The sequence below is a fragment of the Urocampus carinirostris genome, chromosome 18, assembly GCF_059441175.1.
Source record: "Urocampus carinirostris isolate Australia breed hairy pipefish chromosome 18, RoL_Ucar_1.0, whole genome shotgun sequence".
Lineage (NCBI taxonomy): Eukaryota > Metazoa > Chordata > Actinopteri > Syngnathiformes > Syngnathidae > Urocampus > Urocampus carinirostris.
In genome coordinates, this window is record NC_142366.1 from 21,803,341 (window position 1) to 21,824,906 (window position 21,566).

Genomic DNA, 21,566 nt, shown 5'->3' on the forward strand with positions numbered 1-21,566 from the left:
TAAACTAAATTCAATTCAAAGTTTTTATTGTCATATGTACAGTAAATAACCTCGTTTCCCTGCACAATAGAATTCTTACTTTGCTGTCCACACAGTTGCCAGCAAAAAATAAAATGGAAACTAAGAAATGTTTGCCATCTCTTGAATCCCAAGACTTTAACCTTCCGAATGATATTTAGAACGATGCATTTGAGTGATTGGTGACATCGTACATACACCGTTTCCGTACATGTCTGAGACACGTATTTGCTTCTTTGCAAGCTTTCAGAATGTTAAGGGGGTAATACGTTTGACTGAACTATCTGACTGTTTTGTCCACGTTCCCATTGTAGCGCCTATTAACCCGGTGCGCCTTATGTATGGAAAATATAGGACCAAAAACTTTTTGGGCAGTGCGCCCTATAACCCTGTGCGCCTTATAGTGCGCAAAATACGGTAGTCAAGTTTCATTACAATAGTGTTGATAATCCAGCGCCCAAACGGAGGACATAGCGTGGTTAAGGTTGAAGTAAGGGTTTTTCTTGGATGTGTTTGCTGTTTGCCTCACTCAAAGTGAAGAAGCATTGATCAAACGTGGGTCGGGCAGGCCTATTGAGCAACCTTCAAAGACGTTCTGATTAGTTTTATGCTTGTGCTCCACTCATTCCTCCTCCTCCGACCCAGCACAAGTGGAACGGGAACAACATTTTAAAGGAATCAAAAGGGACCACTCTGTGAATAGCAAAGGCAGGACATTTGTCGGGACATTTTATGACAAACGTTCTTCTTTGTTGTTCGTCCTTTAAAGTCAGTGGATGCTGGGCTATACAACCATTAAATGTACGGCTTCAGAATAAAAATACTTTTTTCAAATTTTTATCGAAAAGAAAAAATGTTTTAGTCCAGCCACTGTTGTCATGATTACTGATGTGACTCGGCTTTGCCCGCTCATTTGGCGCCAACCGCCGCGGGTTCTGATTGGCTCCCTGTATCTATTAGAACCCAGTCCTTTCTGTCCCCTGTTGTCAGTCGTTTTGCGAAACTCAGTGTGTACTAGGCAAGCCTTTTTTGACCCTGACTCCCACCTGCTCCTGTCTATCTCCTGCTACAACTTGTTTTGCTCCTGACCATGTCTGCTCTCCCGTCCCGGCTTATGACTTTTTGTCCTCGACTACGTCTACTCTCCCGTTCTGGCTCATCCGTATCACATTGAATGACCTGCAGGCATACACTGCTGATATGGGATAATCCGTACATAAGACAATTATTAAGTCATACTCTGCGTAAGTCTGTTGTTAATGGAAGAGTGTCATAAGAGATCCCTTTTGTAAAGAATACAATAAAAAAGGCCCCTTTCACATTTGTGAGAAACTACATGGAATTCAGAAATAACATGTGGAACACGGCACTCTGGTCAGAGTGTGAATGAGCGAGCGAGTTGTCTGTCCCTGTGTGCCCTGCAATTGACTGGCAACCAGTTCAGGGTGTCCCCTGCCCACTGCCCGATGATTGCTGGGATGGGCTCCAGCACTCCCGCGACCCTACTGAGATGAGAGAATTAAATAGAGTACATGTTAGGAAAAAATGGCTTGCAAGCTAGATATGGGTCTTCTCATGAGCACATGTGCAAATTCCCCCTGCAGCGTTCCAATCCCGATAATCTCATAATCGATTTTGGTGCGTGTATAGCTGAAACAACTCTGACAAAATGAGCTGTTCAGTCCAGTATATAAACGGCATAGTCTTGTCTACAGTTTACAGCCAATTGCAATATTTTATGACATTTTTACAAAAGGACCATGCTTGCACCTTGTTTTCAAACCATTATTTACTAGACAATTGTAGGTCTAAATGAGCCTCAATGATCAATGAAGTACAAAAGTCAATTCCATTGAAGTTGGGAAAAAGTTTAAAATGTCAGTAAAATTAGAATAGAATGACTTGCAAACCTTTTCTAACCCATATTTAAATGAATACACCACAAAGACAAGATTATCCATGTTCAAACTCATAAACTTTATTTCCATAAGCAAATAATGATAAACTTAGAATTTTATAATTGCAACAAGTGCCAAAGTAGTTGGGAAAGGGGCTTCTTCACCATTGTGTTACATCACCTTTCCTTTTAATAACACTCAATAAACGTTTAGGAAGTGAGGAGACTAGTTGTTGAATCGTTGATAGTGGAATCCTTTCCCATTCTTGCTTTATGTACAGCTTCAGCTGTTCAACAGTCCGGGGTCTCCTTTGTCTTATTCTGCGCTTTATAATGCGCCACACATTTTCAATGGGAGACAGGTCAGGACTGCAGGCAGGCCAGTCAAGCACCCGCACCCTCTTACTACGAAGCCACGCTGTCGTGAGACGAGCAGTGTGTGGCTTGGCATTATCCTGCTGGAAGAAGCAAGGGCGCCCATGGTAAAGATTCTGTTTGGATGGCAACATACTTTGTTCCAAAACCTGAATGTACTTTTCTGCATTAATGGTGCCTTCACAGATGTGCAGGTTACCCATTCCTTGGCCACTCATGCACCCCCATACCATCACAGATGCTGGCTTTTGCACTTTGCGTGCATAACAGTCTGGGTGGTTCTGTTCTTCTTTGGACCGGAGGACACGACGTCCACAATTTCCAAACACAATTTGGAAAACTGACTCATCAGACCACAGAACACTTTTCCACTTTGTATCAGTCCATTTTAGATGGGCTCGGGCCCAGAGAACCCTGCGGCGTTTCTGGATGTTGTTGATGAATGGCTTACGCTTTGCAACATAAAGTTTTAACCCACACTTACGGATATAGCGTCGAACTGTATTGACTGACAGTGGTTTTCCAAAGTGTTCCTGAGCCCATGTGGTGATGTCCTTTACACATTGATGTCGGTTCTTAATGCAGTACCGCTTGAGGGCTCGGAGGTCACGGGCATTCAATAATGGTTTACGGCCATGCCGTTTACGCACAGTGATTTCTCCAGATTCCCTGAACCTTTTCACAATATTATGGACTGTAGATGATGATATCCCTAAATTCCTTGCAATTGTACTTTGAGGAATGTTGTTTTTAAACTGTTCAACAATTTGCTCACGCAGTTGTTCACAAAGAGGTGAACCTCGCCCCATCCTTGCAGGTGAATGACTTAGCTTGTTCGGGTCTCCCTTTTTTATACCCAGTAACAACTCTCACCTGTTGCTAATTCATCTGTTCACCTGCAAATAGTTGGTTGATTTCCATTCATCCACTTTCTGAGTAGTTATTGACACCTGTCCCAACTATTTTGGCACGTGTTGCTGTCATCAAATTACAGAGTTGATGATTTTCTCCCAAAACAATAAAGTTTATGAGTGAAGACAATAAATATGTTGTCTTTGCTGTACATTCATTTAAATATGGGTTGAAAAGAATTTGCAATTTACTTGGATCAATTTTTATTTGTAATTAACACACTTTCCCAACTTCATTGGAATTGAGTTTTGTAATTGTGGAAGAGAGACAAGTTTAAAGTGGTATATAAGATGGTATGGGAGTCAGGATCTGGCATTATTCTTTTTTCATAAATATTATCAAATCATCTTACATCACAGAGAAAATTAAAATAGGCCGAAAAATTGGGTTTTGTCCAGAGAGACGGTTTTAATTTAAGACATATTTTCGCAAGGCACTGTCCTTTTCTGTTGTAACATTTTATTTTACTTCGGAGACTAAAACAACCACTTTTCACCTCTTCTGCAGGTGTATGCCTAATCATTGTGAACATGGCGGCCGGTGCAAACAGATGTGGGACAGTTTTAGCTGCAATTGCGATGGAACTGGATACACTGGCGCCACCTGTCACACTTGTAAGTATGAATCACAAAAAATAAGTTTAATCTCGAAGCACACCGTACGCCTATACACTTTGTTTCCAGAACCAGTTTCATGATTGTTTTAAATGTTAACATAGTGTGTTGGTAAAATTGACATTATATCCATCATACCCATATACTATGATATTTTTCTTATCCTTTGTGGTCACAGTGGTTTAGGTTATTAATTTTGGTTCTGATTGTTGCTGTATTTTATCTTTTACTCTATGTTTAACCACAGAAAACTCCAAGCAGCCAAATCCAATCTTGTTGGTATATAAGACAAAAAATAGTAATCTGCTGCCACCTTGCTATAAGTGTTATTTTACATTTTTGTACCTTGTAAAAAAACAGAAAACAATAATGATAATATATCTAGGCCAATGGGGCTAGTTTATTGTTATTAGATAGATGTGGAAATGTTTTTTTGTTAGATTACATACACCCACAGCCATATATAATACATCTCTCTATCTCTCTATCGATATCCATTTATCTTTCGCTCTCTCTCTCTCTATCTCTCTCTATCTCTATTTATATCTCTATCTCTCTATATTTCTCTCTATATCTCTCTCTCTACATATCTCTCTCTCTCTCTATATATATATCTCTCTCTATATATCTATCTCTCTCTCTCTATATATAATATATATATATATATATATATATATATATATATCTCCTCTATCTCTATCCATCTCTCTATCTCTATCTATCTATCTTCATCTATCTATCTCTATCTATATATAGATAGATAGAGATAGATCGATATCTATATATCTCTATATATAGTTAGATAGATAGAGATAGATAAAGATAGAGATGGATAGATATCTATATAAATCTATTTATATATAGATGGACATAGATATAGATATAGATAGATGTAGATAGATATGTAGATATGTAGCTAGACAGATATATTACTAAAGATGGATAGATAAATGATTATATATAAATAGATACAAATAGAAATAGAGATGTAGATATATAATGATTTGGAGCAGAAGATTGGTATAGGAAAAAAGCATAACTACTTTCTACAGTTCTCAAGCACATCATCAGGCAGTGCTTGTTGGACCAAAAGCGTGATTGCTTCATGACAAGAAAAGCGCCTGCGAGACAGGAATCCTGTTCAATAAGGAAATCATTCGAGGGTAACAAATAAGAAAAGACAGAGCAGAAGCGTAAACCATCATAAAAAAGAAAGGAAAACAGGCTCTATCATGAAGGTTTCACGCCAAGAAACACTCCTACATCTCTGGTAATAACTCTTCTCCTCATCCGTATCCTTTCTGTGTATGTGTGTGCAACGGATCGTCAAAGTGTGTCGTAGTGATTGCCAGAATATGTCATACAAACACATTGTGTTAGTTTCGATAACTTAAAAATGCTATCTAATGAAAACTTCATTAAATGTGGACAGTTGAAGCTTCCATACCAAGGATGAAACTTACCTCAGGATGATATCCTTACCGAGAGTATATGACTGTAAAATATATTAACTTTAGATCTACAGATGAAAACACAGAACACGGATCTGCAGTTGAATGGATGGTCTTTATTGTCTGTTATCATACTAAAGTACAACTAAATTGGATTTCAGTGCCAGTAAGACATGGTTAGCTGCATGCTAGCATTGGGTAACCTTGGCCTGAGCCAGGTCTCCACGATGATTTATTTTCAACTATCCCGGATATAGGGGTTTCCCAGGAGTTGCAGCTCCAGGTCATCTGTTTTATGGGCAATTGATCTGTCGGTGAGATACAGGCTGGGCAGGGGTGGCTTGAGACAATTATCAGCCTAGCCATAGCAGTAGGCCAGACATGCAGCCTCACTCTTGCCTTTTCTCCTGACGCGCCCCTCTGACAATGATCTATGGGGACCCTTCGGTGATTAGCATTCTTTTGCACTATTCTGACCTTACACAGGGTCCACTTTTATAGATTATTTTCAATGTATTGAGCCGCTAAATTTTTGCTCAGTTGTAGCTATGCTTCACAGTTTGTTTTGAGAGTTTTGGGGTGGACATATTGACCTGTGGGCCACATTCCCGGTTGTTTGTTTGACAGCGTATACCAGCCAATTACAATCGCACACACAGACAGTCACGCCCACCGAACACACAAAAGCCTCCATGATCTGCCCAGTAATAGCATTTGCTGCATAATGTCTGCTCAGAACACAATGCACGATACATTGATATCAATGTAAAAAAAAAAAAAAAAAAAATCTGCTAAGCGGTGAACCATCGCTAACTGAAGCGTGATATAGCAAACGGTCTCTCTATAAACACGTTTTTTTTTTCCTGTCAAATGCGCATTACACCGAGGTTTTACAGTGGTATACCACTGTAATTGAGCAATGGTTGAAGAGTCGACAAGTTTCGCTGTTCTAATTTTCTAGGCATTAGATGCAGCGGGAATCAAACCAGCAACCAGCTCTCCAGTGTTTGCTAATTGCATTAGAATGCTAAATTATGACTAGAAAACAGTTAAGCTAGTTACAGAAGCTACCACACTGACTTTCCTCTGACTTAGTTGAGTATCCGGAGCATCCCATTTGTGAGTGTGATTTAACTTTACTGTGAAACTTTAGTTTTAATAAATTAAGGCCATTCTAAACGAGAAAATAACAAGGAACTGAAGATCTCCGACAATAGTGTGTACTACTCCCATTGAAGATCAAAGCAGCCCCGACTAGACAATAAAGATAAGTGAGAGGCCTTGCTCAAAACCATGCAAAAGGACAAGCACATTTGTGTCTAGTTTGAGAAATAGGTCCCTTGCTGGTCCTCATCTAGCAGTTTTGTTAAACACTAACCGCAAAATACCAATTTCAAAATCTACAGTGAAGAGATCCAGGCCTTCAAGGCAGAGTGGCAAAGAAAACACCATATCTGGTGAAAATCATAAGATGAATATTGGTTAAAGAACACAGACATTGGACGACTCATTTCAATATTAAAAGTGTGATTTTTGTCATTGAAAACACAAAATGATCTGGGTGTATGTGTAGGTTTCTTTGGATTGCTACTTCATAAATGCAACTGCAATATTATTTCTGTTATCCACAGCTATCTATGAGTCATCATGTGAGGCCTATAAACATTTGGGTCGGTCCTCTGACACTTACTGGATAGACCCCGACGGCAGTGGACCTCTGGGACCCTTCAAAGTCAACTGCAACATGACAGGTTTGTGCAGGACCGCCTCTGTAGTACACAAAAAACAGGCTCACACAAATTATATATTAGGTTGAGTTTTACAAATCCACTCCTTGGGTTATTATGACCCAACATTCAAGGTGCTCTAGCGGTTGGCGATACTGGGAATGGTGGTATTGTTCCAATCCCGGTTTGCATGGTAGCAGTTATTGATACCAATCCAATAGAGGGACTTTTTGCTCAGAAATGTCATCATCATTGATGAATTGAGCCCCTCCTGCCTTGGGTTGTTTTATGATTACGATTAACACGGCACAAAGATTTTCACCACTCCAAATATTAGATTTTTGTATTAAGAGACCAAATGTCAATCTTTAACAGTGTAAAAAATCACGAGAATCATTCCCATTATAACTGTTTCCGAACAAGAGAGTCAAACCCAAAAAGCAGCATTGTAATGAAAATAAGAATACTGTATAACAATGCCAACTACAGAACTTAAATACCTTCCATTGCACACTGTTTTGAATATTACGTCATCAATTCAAATAAAGTGTTGATTGCCTCCCTATGGCTCTGTTGTAATGTATTGCGTTGAAATGAGAACGGATTTTATACTGTCAAAAGTATGCGATTTCTAACAAGAAAATGCACAAAATGCGAAGTGAATTCAACATATTTTCAATTTTTCCATAATGTCAGGTTAGGCACAGCCTTACCTAACTCCCCTGACTACATGTCACTGAATATAACATTGTGACTTTTGTTATTATAATTATTTCTAATACACATACCTGCAGTAATGTTGTGTTCATATTTTCATGTCTGTGTAGAGGACAAAGTGTGGACTGTAGTCTTGAACAACCTTCCAACTAAAACAACCGTGACTGGTTCCAGTCGCGAAAGACGGACCATCCTCCAAGTCAACTACAGTGCTTCTATGGACCAGGTACCAAAAAAAGACTTATTGGCAATTTGTTCAAGCTTGTCACCTTGTTAACACTGTTTTTCTTCATTTCACTAATTGATGTTTGTCTGAATCTTTCAATTTAGCTCTATTAACTATTTTATTACCAAGATGACAAAACATCATGTCATTAGCAAAAGAAAAACAGGTTGATTTTAGCAAATGTGTGTATTTTGAAGCAAATGATATAGAGGCACGTTGGTGGATAGCTGTGTGGGTATGCGGGTGGGTAGGTGGGTGTGCAGGTGGATAGGTAGGTGGCTAGTAGAAGTCAAATCTAGCCTGACCCGACTTGTCCCGCGGTTATATATGCCTGAACCAGCCTGAGCACAACTAAATAACCTAATTTGAGGGACCAGGCCCGAAGTAAATCAGAAGCTGCGCTTCCGCGTCACAGTGCAGCCCCAAGGTTCGGGCCCGGGCCCAAGATCTTATAATAAACATTTTGCCCTTGGTAGATTTTTGTATGTACATCTCGTCTGTTTTTCCGACCCCAAATGATTTTCACATTAAAGCAAAGCCATACATTTTAAAGTGGCCTTTTATTGTGGTACGCCGAAGGCATGCCTTTGTAATATTCATGCTATTTAATCAGGGTATCAATATGTCACATATATACGGTGGGATGGATTACCCTATTAAAGAATAAGTCACAGTTTTAAACCTCTTTGTGGACAATATTTAAAGCGACAATGTGGATTATTTAGAGCCTCCTAATGGTAAAAAAAGGTATATGCAATTAAAAAAACAATATTGATTTTAGTTATAAGAAACATACATGAACTATCATATAAACATGCATTGTAAAATAACTCGTGCGTCAAGAAATGTGTATTTATCTAGCAATACATGAGCTTCACCAAGACTGGCTGATGACATAATTATCCGCCATCTTGCTGCAACGGGTTCCCAGAAAAACCAAAAGCAGGTTAAGCGAATAAATAAAATGATAACTTTGAGTCACTTTGAGTCTTGTAATCTTCCTTGTGCCTTGTAGCACTCATTTTAGTGAAAAAGTGACGGTGTACAGGGGGACAACCACACCTCCCCCTTAAGCGGTGATGTCCACTTCACTCTCTAACAGCTTCATGCAGTCCTCAGCTACATCCATCACCTTACATGACACACAGGGGACACCACACTATAGGGCGCATCGCACAATTTGAAGAAAATCTGAGGCCTATGTGGGCTTTGTGGTAGTGAAAACACGACACATCATTATATACAGTATATATATATATATATATACATACAATATACACGGGTATGTATTGTATTTTAGTTATATTTCCTAAATACTCAGTTCTCACCCTGCAAAATCATTTACAGAAATATTGTAAATCAAGTGATGCGTGAAATTAAAAGAATATATTTTCATGAGTATGTTGAAAAATGTCTTTTGTTTATTTATTGTTTTTTAGCGTAATATAATTTCGAGGAGGGATGACAAGTGAATTACCTGAGAATGCATAGATGTTTTTTGGACAACTCAGAATAGTCATAGATTTTTGAGAAAAGGTATGTATTTATCTTAAGCCATGTTATGCCATTTACGCTAATTGTATCAAGGGCATATGTTATTGTCTTGTTTGGTTTTCTATCGGTATTATTATGTTTTTTTAAGTGGGTCAAAAAGTTTGTAACACGTTGCTGGCAATATAATATATGTGGCTTTCAAATAAATTAGAAAACGTAATCAGCATTTATATCATTGTGATATTATGAATATGCCTAAAACTTTAGACACATACTGGTCAGTAGAAAATGGCCAGCTCATGAATAATATGCTAGAAAAATCATATTAATATATGTTTGTGTGTGTGTTATCAAACAGTATATACATTTCCACACACTATGCATTTGTTAGCAACACCCACCATTGGTTTGAACTGGATAGGATTTGAACATTACAAAAAATCGCTTTTATTATACTGGCCCCTGTTTTATATTTTGCGCAAACCCAATCACAACAGTAGAATTCCTTCTAAAAATCACTTTTACATGATTGTAACCTCCCTAAAAACATGAATATACAGACATCTCTGTGTGTTCTGAAGACAATACAGTACATAAAATAGATCAGCTTTAGAAAATGTATGGATATTATGCACAAACTCGAAATTTAAACTAATGTAAATAACTTTAAACCCATTATAAGAAGTTCAAGTTAGCATCAAGATTTACAAAACTAACCACAATAGGTCTGTTGGCGAATTTTTCAAACGACTTACAAAACTGGATGCTGTTCAACTTGGGAAGATGAGAGGGGTCACATCTCATTTTGGGGAGATTTTGTGTGTTTTATTGCCTTTGGTTGCACATAATAATGGGTCCCAAGAAAGTTGGGATATGGAAAAGTGGAGATAGTGACAACAGAGATCGAGTCATAGACAATTTTGCGTCTAGCAGAAAATTAAATGAACCCAAATGTTTGAACTTCGATGATAACACGTAAAATATGCAAACGATAGACAGCAGAAGACTGCAGTTGCGGTTTCCTGTGGACTTTTGCATCGCCTCCGAAAAAGTATAGGCTCCCTTCCTTTAAAATTTCACTGACATATTCAACTGCAAAGAATGATAGATTGAAGACTTGTCTTGCAATAGTTTCCAGAATATTTTCTGCCGATAAAAAAAACTTTTCGAGAAGCAAATCTTCTCCAGCCCTCTGATTTCACCGACATTCTCCTCACCAGATAGTCAACAATTGCCGAAGGACAAGAGATGAGTACTGCCGTCCTTCCTCTTTTGTATTTTCTTTTGCAGGTGACAGCCATCACCACCAGCACGGAACACTGTGAGCAAAAAATCACCTACACTTGCCGCAGTTCGCGACTGCTCAACACCCCAGGTATGCTCTCGCTATAGATGGGTTTCAATGACGTCAGGGCAGCTGTGAGTTCTTTTATTTGACATGTTGTCAGGAAGACACAAGCAAGCTATACTGTTTATAAGTTTAAGAAACACGCCCCTTCTGTCCACAAAGATGGTAACTTGTGCGTGAGTTGGGGCTGAACTACCTGCTTGGCATAGGAAGCTTTTCAGTTCTGTGATCCTTTGTGAACTTTGCACTCTGTACTTTGTGGCATCAGTGCATCATGTGATGAGAAATATAAATTGTACATTTCAAACAAGCATTCAAACCTTAGTGCTCACTCTTTTTTTTGCTGTCATTTCCGCCTAACGTGAACTGCACTTGTGTGGCTGTGTTCCATTATCCCCAATCCCCTAAAGCTGCAAACAATGATATCAAGTGCACAGTTGTACCCACCGTATATTATGCCTGGTTAACTGTTTTTTGTTATCCTGTACACCAAAAAGTGAACTGCACTTGTGCAGTTATGATCCATTTTACCCTATTGCATTTTGCTTCGAGCCGGACCGGGGAAAACGCAATTTGTTTGGGTCTGGCAGCTCTATTTTGGCCAAGATTTCCAACTAAAATGAAGTGCACAGTTGTAGCTGTGATTCATTATCCCTTGTTGACTTTTTTTAGAGCAGGAGCCATAGGAGGGCTTTTTGTGGCTTTGTTGCCCGCCTAAGATGTAACAGCACTGTTTTGGCAGCGATCCATTATCCTTAGTCAACTATTGCTGAGAGCTATGGCCAAGCGAGTGGATTTGTGCTATGTGTGGCAGCTCTCTTCTCTTTCTGTCTGGTCCACCTAAAAACGGGAAGCACCCAGTTACTCTTGACCCAACTGTTATACTAGTGTGGAATCATTACCTCCTTGAGTTAAATACAAGCTAAACATGAATTTAAAATTGTCTGCCTGTTAGCATTTGCGTTAAATCAAATGTTTTAAAGTTTCCAACCACGGTTGGATTAACTCTGATTACATTGTTTGCGTTTGTTTTGTTTTGGATTTGGCTGCTGTGTAAGAAAATCATCAGCTTGGAGTCAGTTTGATTTAGATTAGCAACTCAGCGCTGCTTGTGAATACGATATCAGGGTTTGTGTTGTAACTAGTTTTGTAAAATGAACCTGACAACGTATTTAACGTATTAAGTGCATTACAATCTCACAAGCATCTTGTGTGCTTCCCACTCTCACATAAGCACTAATACAAACACAGACGAGCATCAGAACAGTGCACCCAAAGCCCCCGTGTGGGGTATTGCTTCATACAAACACTGCAGCATTTGGATGGAGCTGAGAAGATGTGTGTGTTTGCATGGAGAAGGAAAAACTAAATATACCGTAGATTCCGGTCTACACCTGATTAAAAGCCGCATGCTCAAGTTTGAGAACAAAACTCAAATTTGTCTTTGTACAAGCCACATTAGATTTTAGATTCTAACAAGGCATACAATTAAACTAATCCATGTCACTTCTTACATTTTAAGCCCACTGAACACCTTACACCATTTTCAGCTGTGTTTTTCAGTCCTGCTCCGAGTTGTTTACGTCACGTGTTTTCGTATCTAAGCGGATATTACCAAGATGAGGACATATTTACTCCTGTGCAAAAAAGAAAATGTGAGTGAGGGCTGTATCACACAGAATGTGAGTCAGGGCAACCATACAAGGGTGAATAGTGCCAGATTGCAAAACATATGTGTTATTTTGTGTTTTGGTCAATGGTGGTTTCTACGATAATGGACCAAATTGCATTCGCTTACCATCGTTCCTCGTGAATTAAAGTAAATTTCAACAACCTTACATTTACGCAGATGATATGGAAAGAGAAGCGCAACATTTTTTGATTGACAACTTTCACTGCTGTTCAATTAGGACTACATTTGTGGGTGAAAAGTTAAAATATAGTGAGCCTGTTGTGAATATTAAATGAAGTACTTTAAGTTAAACCTTCTGTTTTACTCTTGTTATGTGTTATATGAATCTTGTGACTAAATTTTGCTCTAGAATTGTGTCATAAATGTTTTCAGGTGTCGTAGCTGTTTTGTGTACTCAGAGCCTATGCGTTGTGGACAAGGGCAGCTCCCTGTTACCTCGGTGCTGCCAGGAAAAAACAAAAAATAACCTGTACTGCATTTAAAGCCGCTATGTACAAAACAAGGGTCTCTTCCATTTGTTGAAGCTGAGAGTTAGTTTTTGTTAAGAATTTGCATAAAGGGCTTACAGTTTGATCTGCATTTCTAAAAAAAAAATAACTCATAATGTTGTTACTATGTTTTTAAAAATGTACCAGTTTATGGCAGTAGTTTAAATAGACTCAGTAAACCACTAAAAATAAGAATTTTAAAATAATAATAATAATAATAATAATAATAATTTCCTTGTATTGTCATTCTGTGTAACAATGTACACAGAACGAAATGTCGATTGCACCTGACCCGTTGTAGCGAGCCGATGCAGCCGCAGCCAACAGAGGGCGCCGCCGACCAAAATGACCGAGCACTAGAGAGATATATTCAGAACTGGTCTGCATTCTACTCAGTTGTCGTTCAGGGGCTACCTTGTGCCTGCGGGAACCATGTTGAAGGCCCCTGTTTTAAAATTTGGCACGAGAGTCGCGGCTTGTAGTCTGGATTTTGCAGAATATAAGTGTGTTTTATGGTGTGAAGTTTTAAATTTACAAAAAAATCCAGTCCACAAAGGCATTACCGTAAATTCCGGACTATAGGGCGCACCTTATTATAAGCCGCACCCACCACATTTTAAGAGGGAAACCGATTTTGTACATACACTAGCCGCACCTGTTTATAAGCCGCATGCGCCCACATTTAAACATGAAACACAAACACAAAATTAACCCAAACCCGACTTCAAGTCCCGCGATTGAGACTAAATGTCCTTCATTAAAGTCCACAGTCCAAAAATCACAGCCGGCAAAATGAACGGAAAATGATACCGGTGCTTAAGGTTTGATGCAGACCCGCAGAGTCCAGGTCCCGTTGAAAGTAATCCAAGGAAAAAAAGTGTATATTTCCAAAGGTAAGGGTGGGAAAAATATATCAGATGAACACAACTACTCACGCAACTCCTTTTTCTTTGACCAACTTTTTACCCCCTCTTCTTTCCTTGTCTGTCTCTCACCTTTAGCGGTCCCCACTTAAACTCGGCACCCCGCGTTTGTTCCGCCCCTCATTTTTTGTTCACCCATGAAAAACATATCAGAATAAGTGTCTAAAATAAATACAAATAAATACATTACAAAAATAAACAGTTGCAAATACATATTATACATGGGTTACATATATTTACAAAGAAAGACGGTACACCGAGAGAGTTTTCAAAGCTTTAATAATAATAATATAGCTTAGACAGGGCAGTTAATGGTAGCAACACTCGAGCGCCGCTAGCGGCCGTTAGAAAAATTACATAAATTGGCCGCATCACTGAATAAGCCGGAGGGTTGAAAGTTAGAGAAAAAAGTAGCGGCTTAAAATCCGGAATTTACGGTAAATCTGCCAAAGACAAAAAGCACACACTATATGAACTCATTCGCTGACATTGACGCCGATAGCCGTCAACAGCAGTGAAAGATTTAACACCAATGACGTGTGCAGCCGTCAATGGCAGTGAATGAGGGTGCTTTTACTGACATTCACACACAGCCCTTCATTGACTAGTTCACTCTAATTGACCGCCTCGCAAGTGGGAGAAATCCAATTACCCGTCTACAGTGACTGAAAAGTTGCGCCAGGAAAAATCATTTACCCAAAATTTCCCTCTATAAATTAGCTGTCAGCTTTCATCAAACGGCACCGTTGACAGCATTTCCATTGTGTACCCGAGGCGTAAGTAGGCACCGACCCACTCACACACACACGCATACCGCTTTCATTCTGGACTTCCGACTAATGCACCGGGGGAGTACGGTATTCCGGAGCTAAACGAAGCGTTAAATGGGAATTATGGTGTGCCGCTAGTGACATCTCTCGATTAGGACCTTGCAGGAATAGTTGTAATTGTCTTACACTCCCTCTCATGTTCTAGACTTGTCTCGCTTTGTGTAACAAGACCCACACATTACTCATGCATACATTTGATATCACTTCATTAAGGGTGGCAAAGTTGTATTTAACACAAATAATGCCAGACGTTTTTTCCTAAATGGGAAAATGTAGATCTGTAGCTATAAAAGCATAAGGAAAAAAAGCTTGAACCCATTTCATTTGAAAAACATTTTTCTAACTTTGAGGAAAAAACAGTTGAATGTCGGTAAATCTCTTGAAATAAATTAGCATTAGCATGAAAACTAAACAGCTTTTGCAAGAAAACCTAAATCATGCATGCACGATGCATGAACATTTCAAGATATTCTCAGCGCCTGACGTTTCCGGGGAACGCTGGATAGAGCAAGCGAAGCAACACGAGAAAGTGGGGGCTCCTCAATGTGCGGACAAATATCTGATCATAGGCACTCCTTCCACCTAATGAAATGAAATGATCTGCATTTATATAGCGCTTTTCAAATCAATGACTTCCCAAAGCACTTTACAATGTGCTCCACATTTCCCAATAGCGGCCTTGCAGCCATGTAAGGCGCTAACCTGCTTATTGGGGGTATTCGGGTTCAGTGTCTTACCCAAGGACACTTCGACATGTAACACGGACGAGCCGGAATAACTGGGATCCCTTGATCCCAAGACGAGCGCTCTACCTCCTAAACTACTACCGCTCCACCCAGAGTCTTAATACTTACTGATAATAAACACCAATGCCTTTAGTTTAGTTTATTAAAAAGAATAATGGAGAAAAAAAAAATACATTTTGGCACTCATGGACAAATTAGCACGAGCTTAAAAACTAAACGGCTTTTTTAAGAACACCTAAATCATGCATGCACAATGCATGAACATTTCAAGATATTCTCAGCGCCTGACGTTTCCGGGGATTGCTGGATAGAGCAAGCGAAGCAACATGAGAAAGTGGGGGCTGCTCGATGTGTGGACAAATCTTTGATCATAGCCACTCCTGCCACTTAATGGTGATTTATCATCCTGAAATCACTCCCAGAGTCTTAATACTTACTGATAATCAACACCAATGCCTTTGTTTAGTTCATTAAAAAAATAAAGAGAAAAAAATAAAAATACATTTTGGCACTCATGGACAATGCTTTGGAAAACGTATTCATATTGTATTGCTCAGAATTAATTAATAATATGTTGCTTAATGTTAGTAAAGGTCTAATGCAAGGCTGTCAAAATGTTTTAATCGAATGTTTACCAACGTCACCACAATCTGATATCATGTGGGCCGACCTGCGGGAACCAAATGAATCCAGTGTTTTTCAAGCAGTGTGCCGTGGCACACTAGTGTGCTAAGAGACCTTGTCTACTGTGCCGCAGGAAACTGCCCAATGTTGAACTCATGCCTTCCAGAGCATTTTTGTTTGATTCCATTGATCAGCCAATAACTAACTTTCATCCATATCAGTAGGTGGCAGCAGACTAATATTTCTTAAATGCTAATTATCTGCTCATAAGGTAGGACAGGTAAACGTATTTTGTTTGAAGTATGTGTTGAGAATAGTACTCTGATAAAAAATAAAAAATAATTAACTTTGACTATTATGTTAAATGTGTCTTCCACTAGCACATGATTGCTCATTTCAAGTTTTATTTATTTTGTTATTGTTCTAGTAAAAAAAGATGAAAATGAAGTAAAACTTGAAAAAATTTGTCAGAAATCCATAATTACATCCAAGTCAAGCCTTCTGTGTGTTTAGCACCGCCGACTTCAATTTCCTTAAGTCTATCACGCCGACTCAGGTGCTTTGCGTGCCCCCCTATCTCAGCCCTCCATCTTGTATCCTCAGCCCAATCTTTACTCACTATTCAGTCAATCGGTGCCGTCCCAATCGTGTTTGAGAGGGATCACATCTCATTTTGGGGATATTTTGTGTGTTTTATTGCCTTTGGTTGCACATAATAATGGGTCCCAAGAAAGTTGGGATATGGAAAAGTGGAGAAAGTAACAAAGATCGAGTAATAGAAACAAATTCTTGAAAAATATAAAAATGGTGTACTAGTATACCCAAGTGTTGCTTTAAAGAAGAGAAACTGGTTGAAAATGGTTTTATTTTTATCGTAATACTGGTATAGTTTTGTAACTGGTATATAAATCATTATTATTTACTAGGTACAAGTTTTATTAATATTTTGGCTATGTATTTATTTTTGTATGCATCAATTTTAAAGCAGCTTTTAGGGGTAGGCTTATTTGCAGTTGTAGTGTATGAATATACAGTATGCAAGTACTAGTGGTGTTTGTACTAGTGTTAGTTTTAATAGCATTATAAGCAAAAAACAAGCATCCATAGGCAGCATCCGGCACGAAAAAACGGCAGAAAAATTCTTTAGAAGACCGTGAAGGCAAGGAAAACACGTGTTTTGAAGCGAACGAAAGATAATAAACAAAAGAATACTCCTAGCAAGAGAAGGACTTTTCTGCCAAAATGGACTCAATTATATTCCTGGTTACACTATGAGGAGGATGATAATGGAAGCTACATGTTCTGTGATGCGTGCACCCAGCGTGACAAAAAAACTGGATTGCATAAATCATTTCTCAATACAAACTTTCAGAAAAGCACATTGGATCGGCACAACGACAATGAAAACCACAAATTAGCTATGGAAATTCCGTTGCTGCAATTGGACCTTGAGAAGGCATTACAACTGTGGCGGGACAGCAAACCACAAAGAATATATGAACTGAAAAATCTGAAGTGATTAAAACTGCATGAATATACAGTGGGACCTCGTTACTTTGCGGTTCGACGTTCGCGGCTTCAGAGCTTCGCGGACTGTAATGGTTAAAAAAAAAAAAAAAATCTGTTGGAACCCCCATTTTTTTTTTTTTTTTTTGTGAAGGGGCGTCGCTATTTTGCAGATTTTCACTTTTGAAGGAATCCCCCTTGGCCGACGACCCTAGCACGGCGCGCCGTTCTCGTTTCCCGGCGCGCGGTTTCGGTGCGGCTTCCGCTTCACCGCCCCCTAACCCCACAGGTCCCCCCCTACCCCTTTCCCCCGCAGCCGCCCGTCCGTCTGCCGGAGCCATCGGCGGCCGTGTAGCGCCATGTAGAGCCATCGCGGCCCGGGTGGAACACTCGGATCGTGCGTCGATGAAGAACACAGCTAGCTGCGAGAACTAATGTGATTTGCAGCTGCGATTGGCTGGCAACCAGTTTAGGGTGTCCCCTGCCCACTGCCCAGGGATGGCTGGGATTGGCTCCAGCCCCCCCGCAACCCTAATAAGGATAATGAGATGAGATGAGATTTTTTTTTTATTTTTATCTTTGGAAGGGGCGGCGCTACTTCACAGATTTTTACTTTTTGCGGGTGCTTTTGCTCCCCATTAACCGGGTCTAAAAAAAAAATAAGATTTTTTTTTTTTTTTTTGGGGAAGGTGTGCTGCTACTTCGCGGATTTTCACTTATCGCGGGTGGTTTTGGTCCCCATTAACAGCGATAACCGATGTCTTACTGTATAGACTAACATTTCAGCAATATTATTTTGTATACTCTACAATATTTTTGTGAACTGAAAAATCTGAAGTGATAACTGCTTTGTATTACCAACTAAGTGTGATGATTAAAACTGAATGAATATATAGATTCATATATTTATTTATGTTTTTGTCGCCGATTTACAATTTCAACCTCGATAACACTACATTTTGGGGACCCATAGATCTCTGTTGAGACCCATAGATTTTTGAGCATGCGAGGCCCCGGGACCCATCACTTTTCAGAGGTAAAATGAACACTGTTAACAGTAGACAAATGTGACACATCAGCTTATAGTATGAGTGCTTGACAGTGATGAGCATCACTAAATGCCAATGACTTCTTCATACTGCAATACTGCACTCATCCGCTTATTTGTTTTCTCTCGTTTGTTTCCATGTTCATCATTAACCTTTTCAAATGCTTGGACAAGCAGAATTCCCGAGTTCTCACTCTCCCGCTCACTCTCTTGCTCACTTTCTTCGCATTTTTCTATATCGGGCAATTGCTCTTCAGCATTTTTGAATCTTTAAAGTTTATAAGGTTATTTTTAAGTTGTTTAAAATATGATCACAGGCCTATAAATATCATATGTTCATAAAATATTTCACTTTATTCAATATTCATCACAGTCAATATGTTTTCTGGTGGCAATTATGAATAAGTTAACCCAACAGAGTCCTGAGTAGCATTGTGGCACTGAGGCACATTTTCCACCAAGGGTGGGTGGATTGATCCAAATATCGATATAAACGATACTGAGCAAGTGCTTGAATGGCATATTTTCTTGGGATTGATGCTGTCTTCCCATTGTAACCATCACTATAATAATAAAATTACTAAATTTTGTGCAGGCTTGGGGAGTAACGGAATACATGGAACGGCAAAAATGATGTTGGCAAGCTGTTTGGATTTATTTTCATTTTGTTTCTGTCGCATTTTATGTTAGTTTTGCCGGAGATCAAAGCCAGGAGACAAAGCTTACCACGTGTTGTGAGTCATAATTGTATTCATATTTAGTTTATTGTGTCTTCTATTAGCATATTCTGTATTGGAGTTATCCAGAAGTAATTGAAAGTAATCGAGTTAAAGTAACCCTACCCAACCCTGGTTAGTTGTCTTGTTGACATTGTTATACAGTATTTGCATGTTCTTTACATTGATGCTTTTTCAGGATTGACTCTCTTGTATTTTGTATTGAATCAGGTGTTAATATAAGACCCAACAATATAAACGTTTTTTAATATTGTATTTTTTGCACCTTTTCCATTGTCCGACTTAATTTTGAAACTATTGTGCAGTGGAAGCTGATATATTTGTCATGTGACGTTCTTATACTGTATTTGTGTTTTAGTTCCATTGCTGCTTATTTGGTTAGACGGTCTTGACTTGTGTTCTGGAAGAGTTGTAACATAGTTATATCTATTTTTTTACTAATTACGTTTTTCATTAGTTATTTACTAATATAAGAAACAAGTTACTGCCTAAAGTATTTATGCTGTGTTTATCGTAATTATGAATTCATGCAATGGGAGTCAATTATTCAATGATCTGTTTAACTACTTCAGACCATTGTGGTGAAATTACAATAGTACGTATTGTATTGTATTGTATTGTATTATTCAGCCAGTATAAACCATAAATATGATATATACAAGAAATCATTTGACATGTGAACACTCGATAATGATAAAATAATAGATTTAAAAGAATAAAAAGAATAGAATAAACAAGATATTGTAGTGTATAATACAAGGTAATTCTATAGAATAGTTTAAAAAGAAAGAATATGTAAATAACAAGACTAGAGTAGAATAGGTCGGAGGAACGCCGTTGGCATAATAATACTATACATAACAACCTAAATCAATTCCCGTTGAACATACGGATAGCGGAAGGGTAGAAACTCTCTTTAAGACATGAAGTCTTGCTCCCAATGTAGCGAAGACGGCGACCTGACGGCAGGTAATCAAAGTACCTGCGAGCCAGGGTTACTGGGATCGTCTATAATTGTTAGTGTCCGTTTTCTAGTTCGATCGATGTGGATACTTTGCAGGGATAGGAGGCCAGTACCTATTATTTCCTCTGCCATCCTCACTACTGATTCCATCTTTGACAATTCTTTCTGATTGACGCGACCAAACCAAACTGTGATTGACTTAGTTAAAACGGATTCAATGATAAAAATTAACTAAAATGGATTGAAGGACTCCGAATTATTTGAGTTGACGAAGGAAGTAGAGCCTTTGTCTGGCTGACTTTAGAATATCAGTAGCATTGACGGTCCATGTGAGGTCAGCTGACAAGTAAGTACCCAGAAACTTGAATGAATGGACCAGTTCCCCCTCACAACCATTAATTGACAGTGGGACATGCGGGGGAGGCTTTGTACGGAAATCTATTTTCATCTCCTTCGTTTTACCTACATTCAATAACAGATTACTCTCATGACACCAGGTGGAAAGTGAATCAATTTCTGCTCAGTATTCAGTTTTGTACTTACAAAAGTCTCTAGATACAAGTGTTTCAGGTTACAAAGTACCTGAACAAAAAATATGTATTGTAGTTACAAAGGCGTGTTAGGATACCAAGTCAAAAATACAGAACAGTACGCTTTGCTATTTGCTGCTCCTAGAGTTCTACATGGCAAATCGATGCATCTTTGCAAATCCCGGCATGCTCTTTGTGTCCCCTTCCCAGCATACTCTTCATGTCCCCTTCCTGCTCTTTTAACAGTCTACTGTATGTTACCACTACAAGCAGCTGTGTTCACAATGGACCCCACAAAAGACATGCAAAATAGTGGAGAAAAGAAGACGAAGAGACTTTTTCTGGAAATCGAAACAAGGCAAAATATAACAGAAAGGTGTGAGAATACACACGAGAGGATGCAGCCATCACTCCATCAGCCCAAACAATACATTTTGGCAAAATTCCATCAAGTGTCAGAATTTGTGGAAATGAATCACCCAGAAAAACTGTTGATAGGTCGGTCTATCGCTCACCATGATGGCGTTTACCTCACGCATTCCTGATGGATTGTCAAAAGCTGGCAGAAACAGACGCCATTGAATCAGTTTTTCAAGAAACATGAGGCAAAAAACACTGCTGAGGACCAGTAAAAAAAGAGTCCAGTTAAAATATTTTGAATGTTTGTTTTTTTTTTCTTTTTTTTTTCTTTTTAGTCT

General features: G+C 38.9%; 1 protein-coding gene across 1 annotated transcript in view; it reads left to right on the forward strand.

Moving 5' to 3' along the window:
* The window catches only part of cntnap2a (contactin associated protein 2a), a 502,190-nt gene that overhangs the window by 307,211 nt on the left and 173,413 nt on the right, over positions 1-21,566 (forward strand). The window contains exons 12-15 of the mRNA XM_088322778.1: positions 3,710-3,816; positions 6,899-7,018; positions 7,822-7,937; positions 10,722-10,806. Coding sequence (XP_088178904.1) covers positions 3,710-3,816; positions 6,899-7,018; positions 7,822-7,937; positions 10,722-10,806 — 428 coding nt within the window. The remainder of the gene's footprint in view (positions 1-3,709; positions 3,817-6,898; positions 7,019-7,821; positions 7,938-10,721; positions 10,807-21,566) is intronic.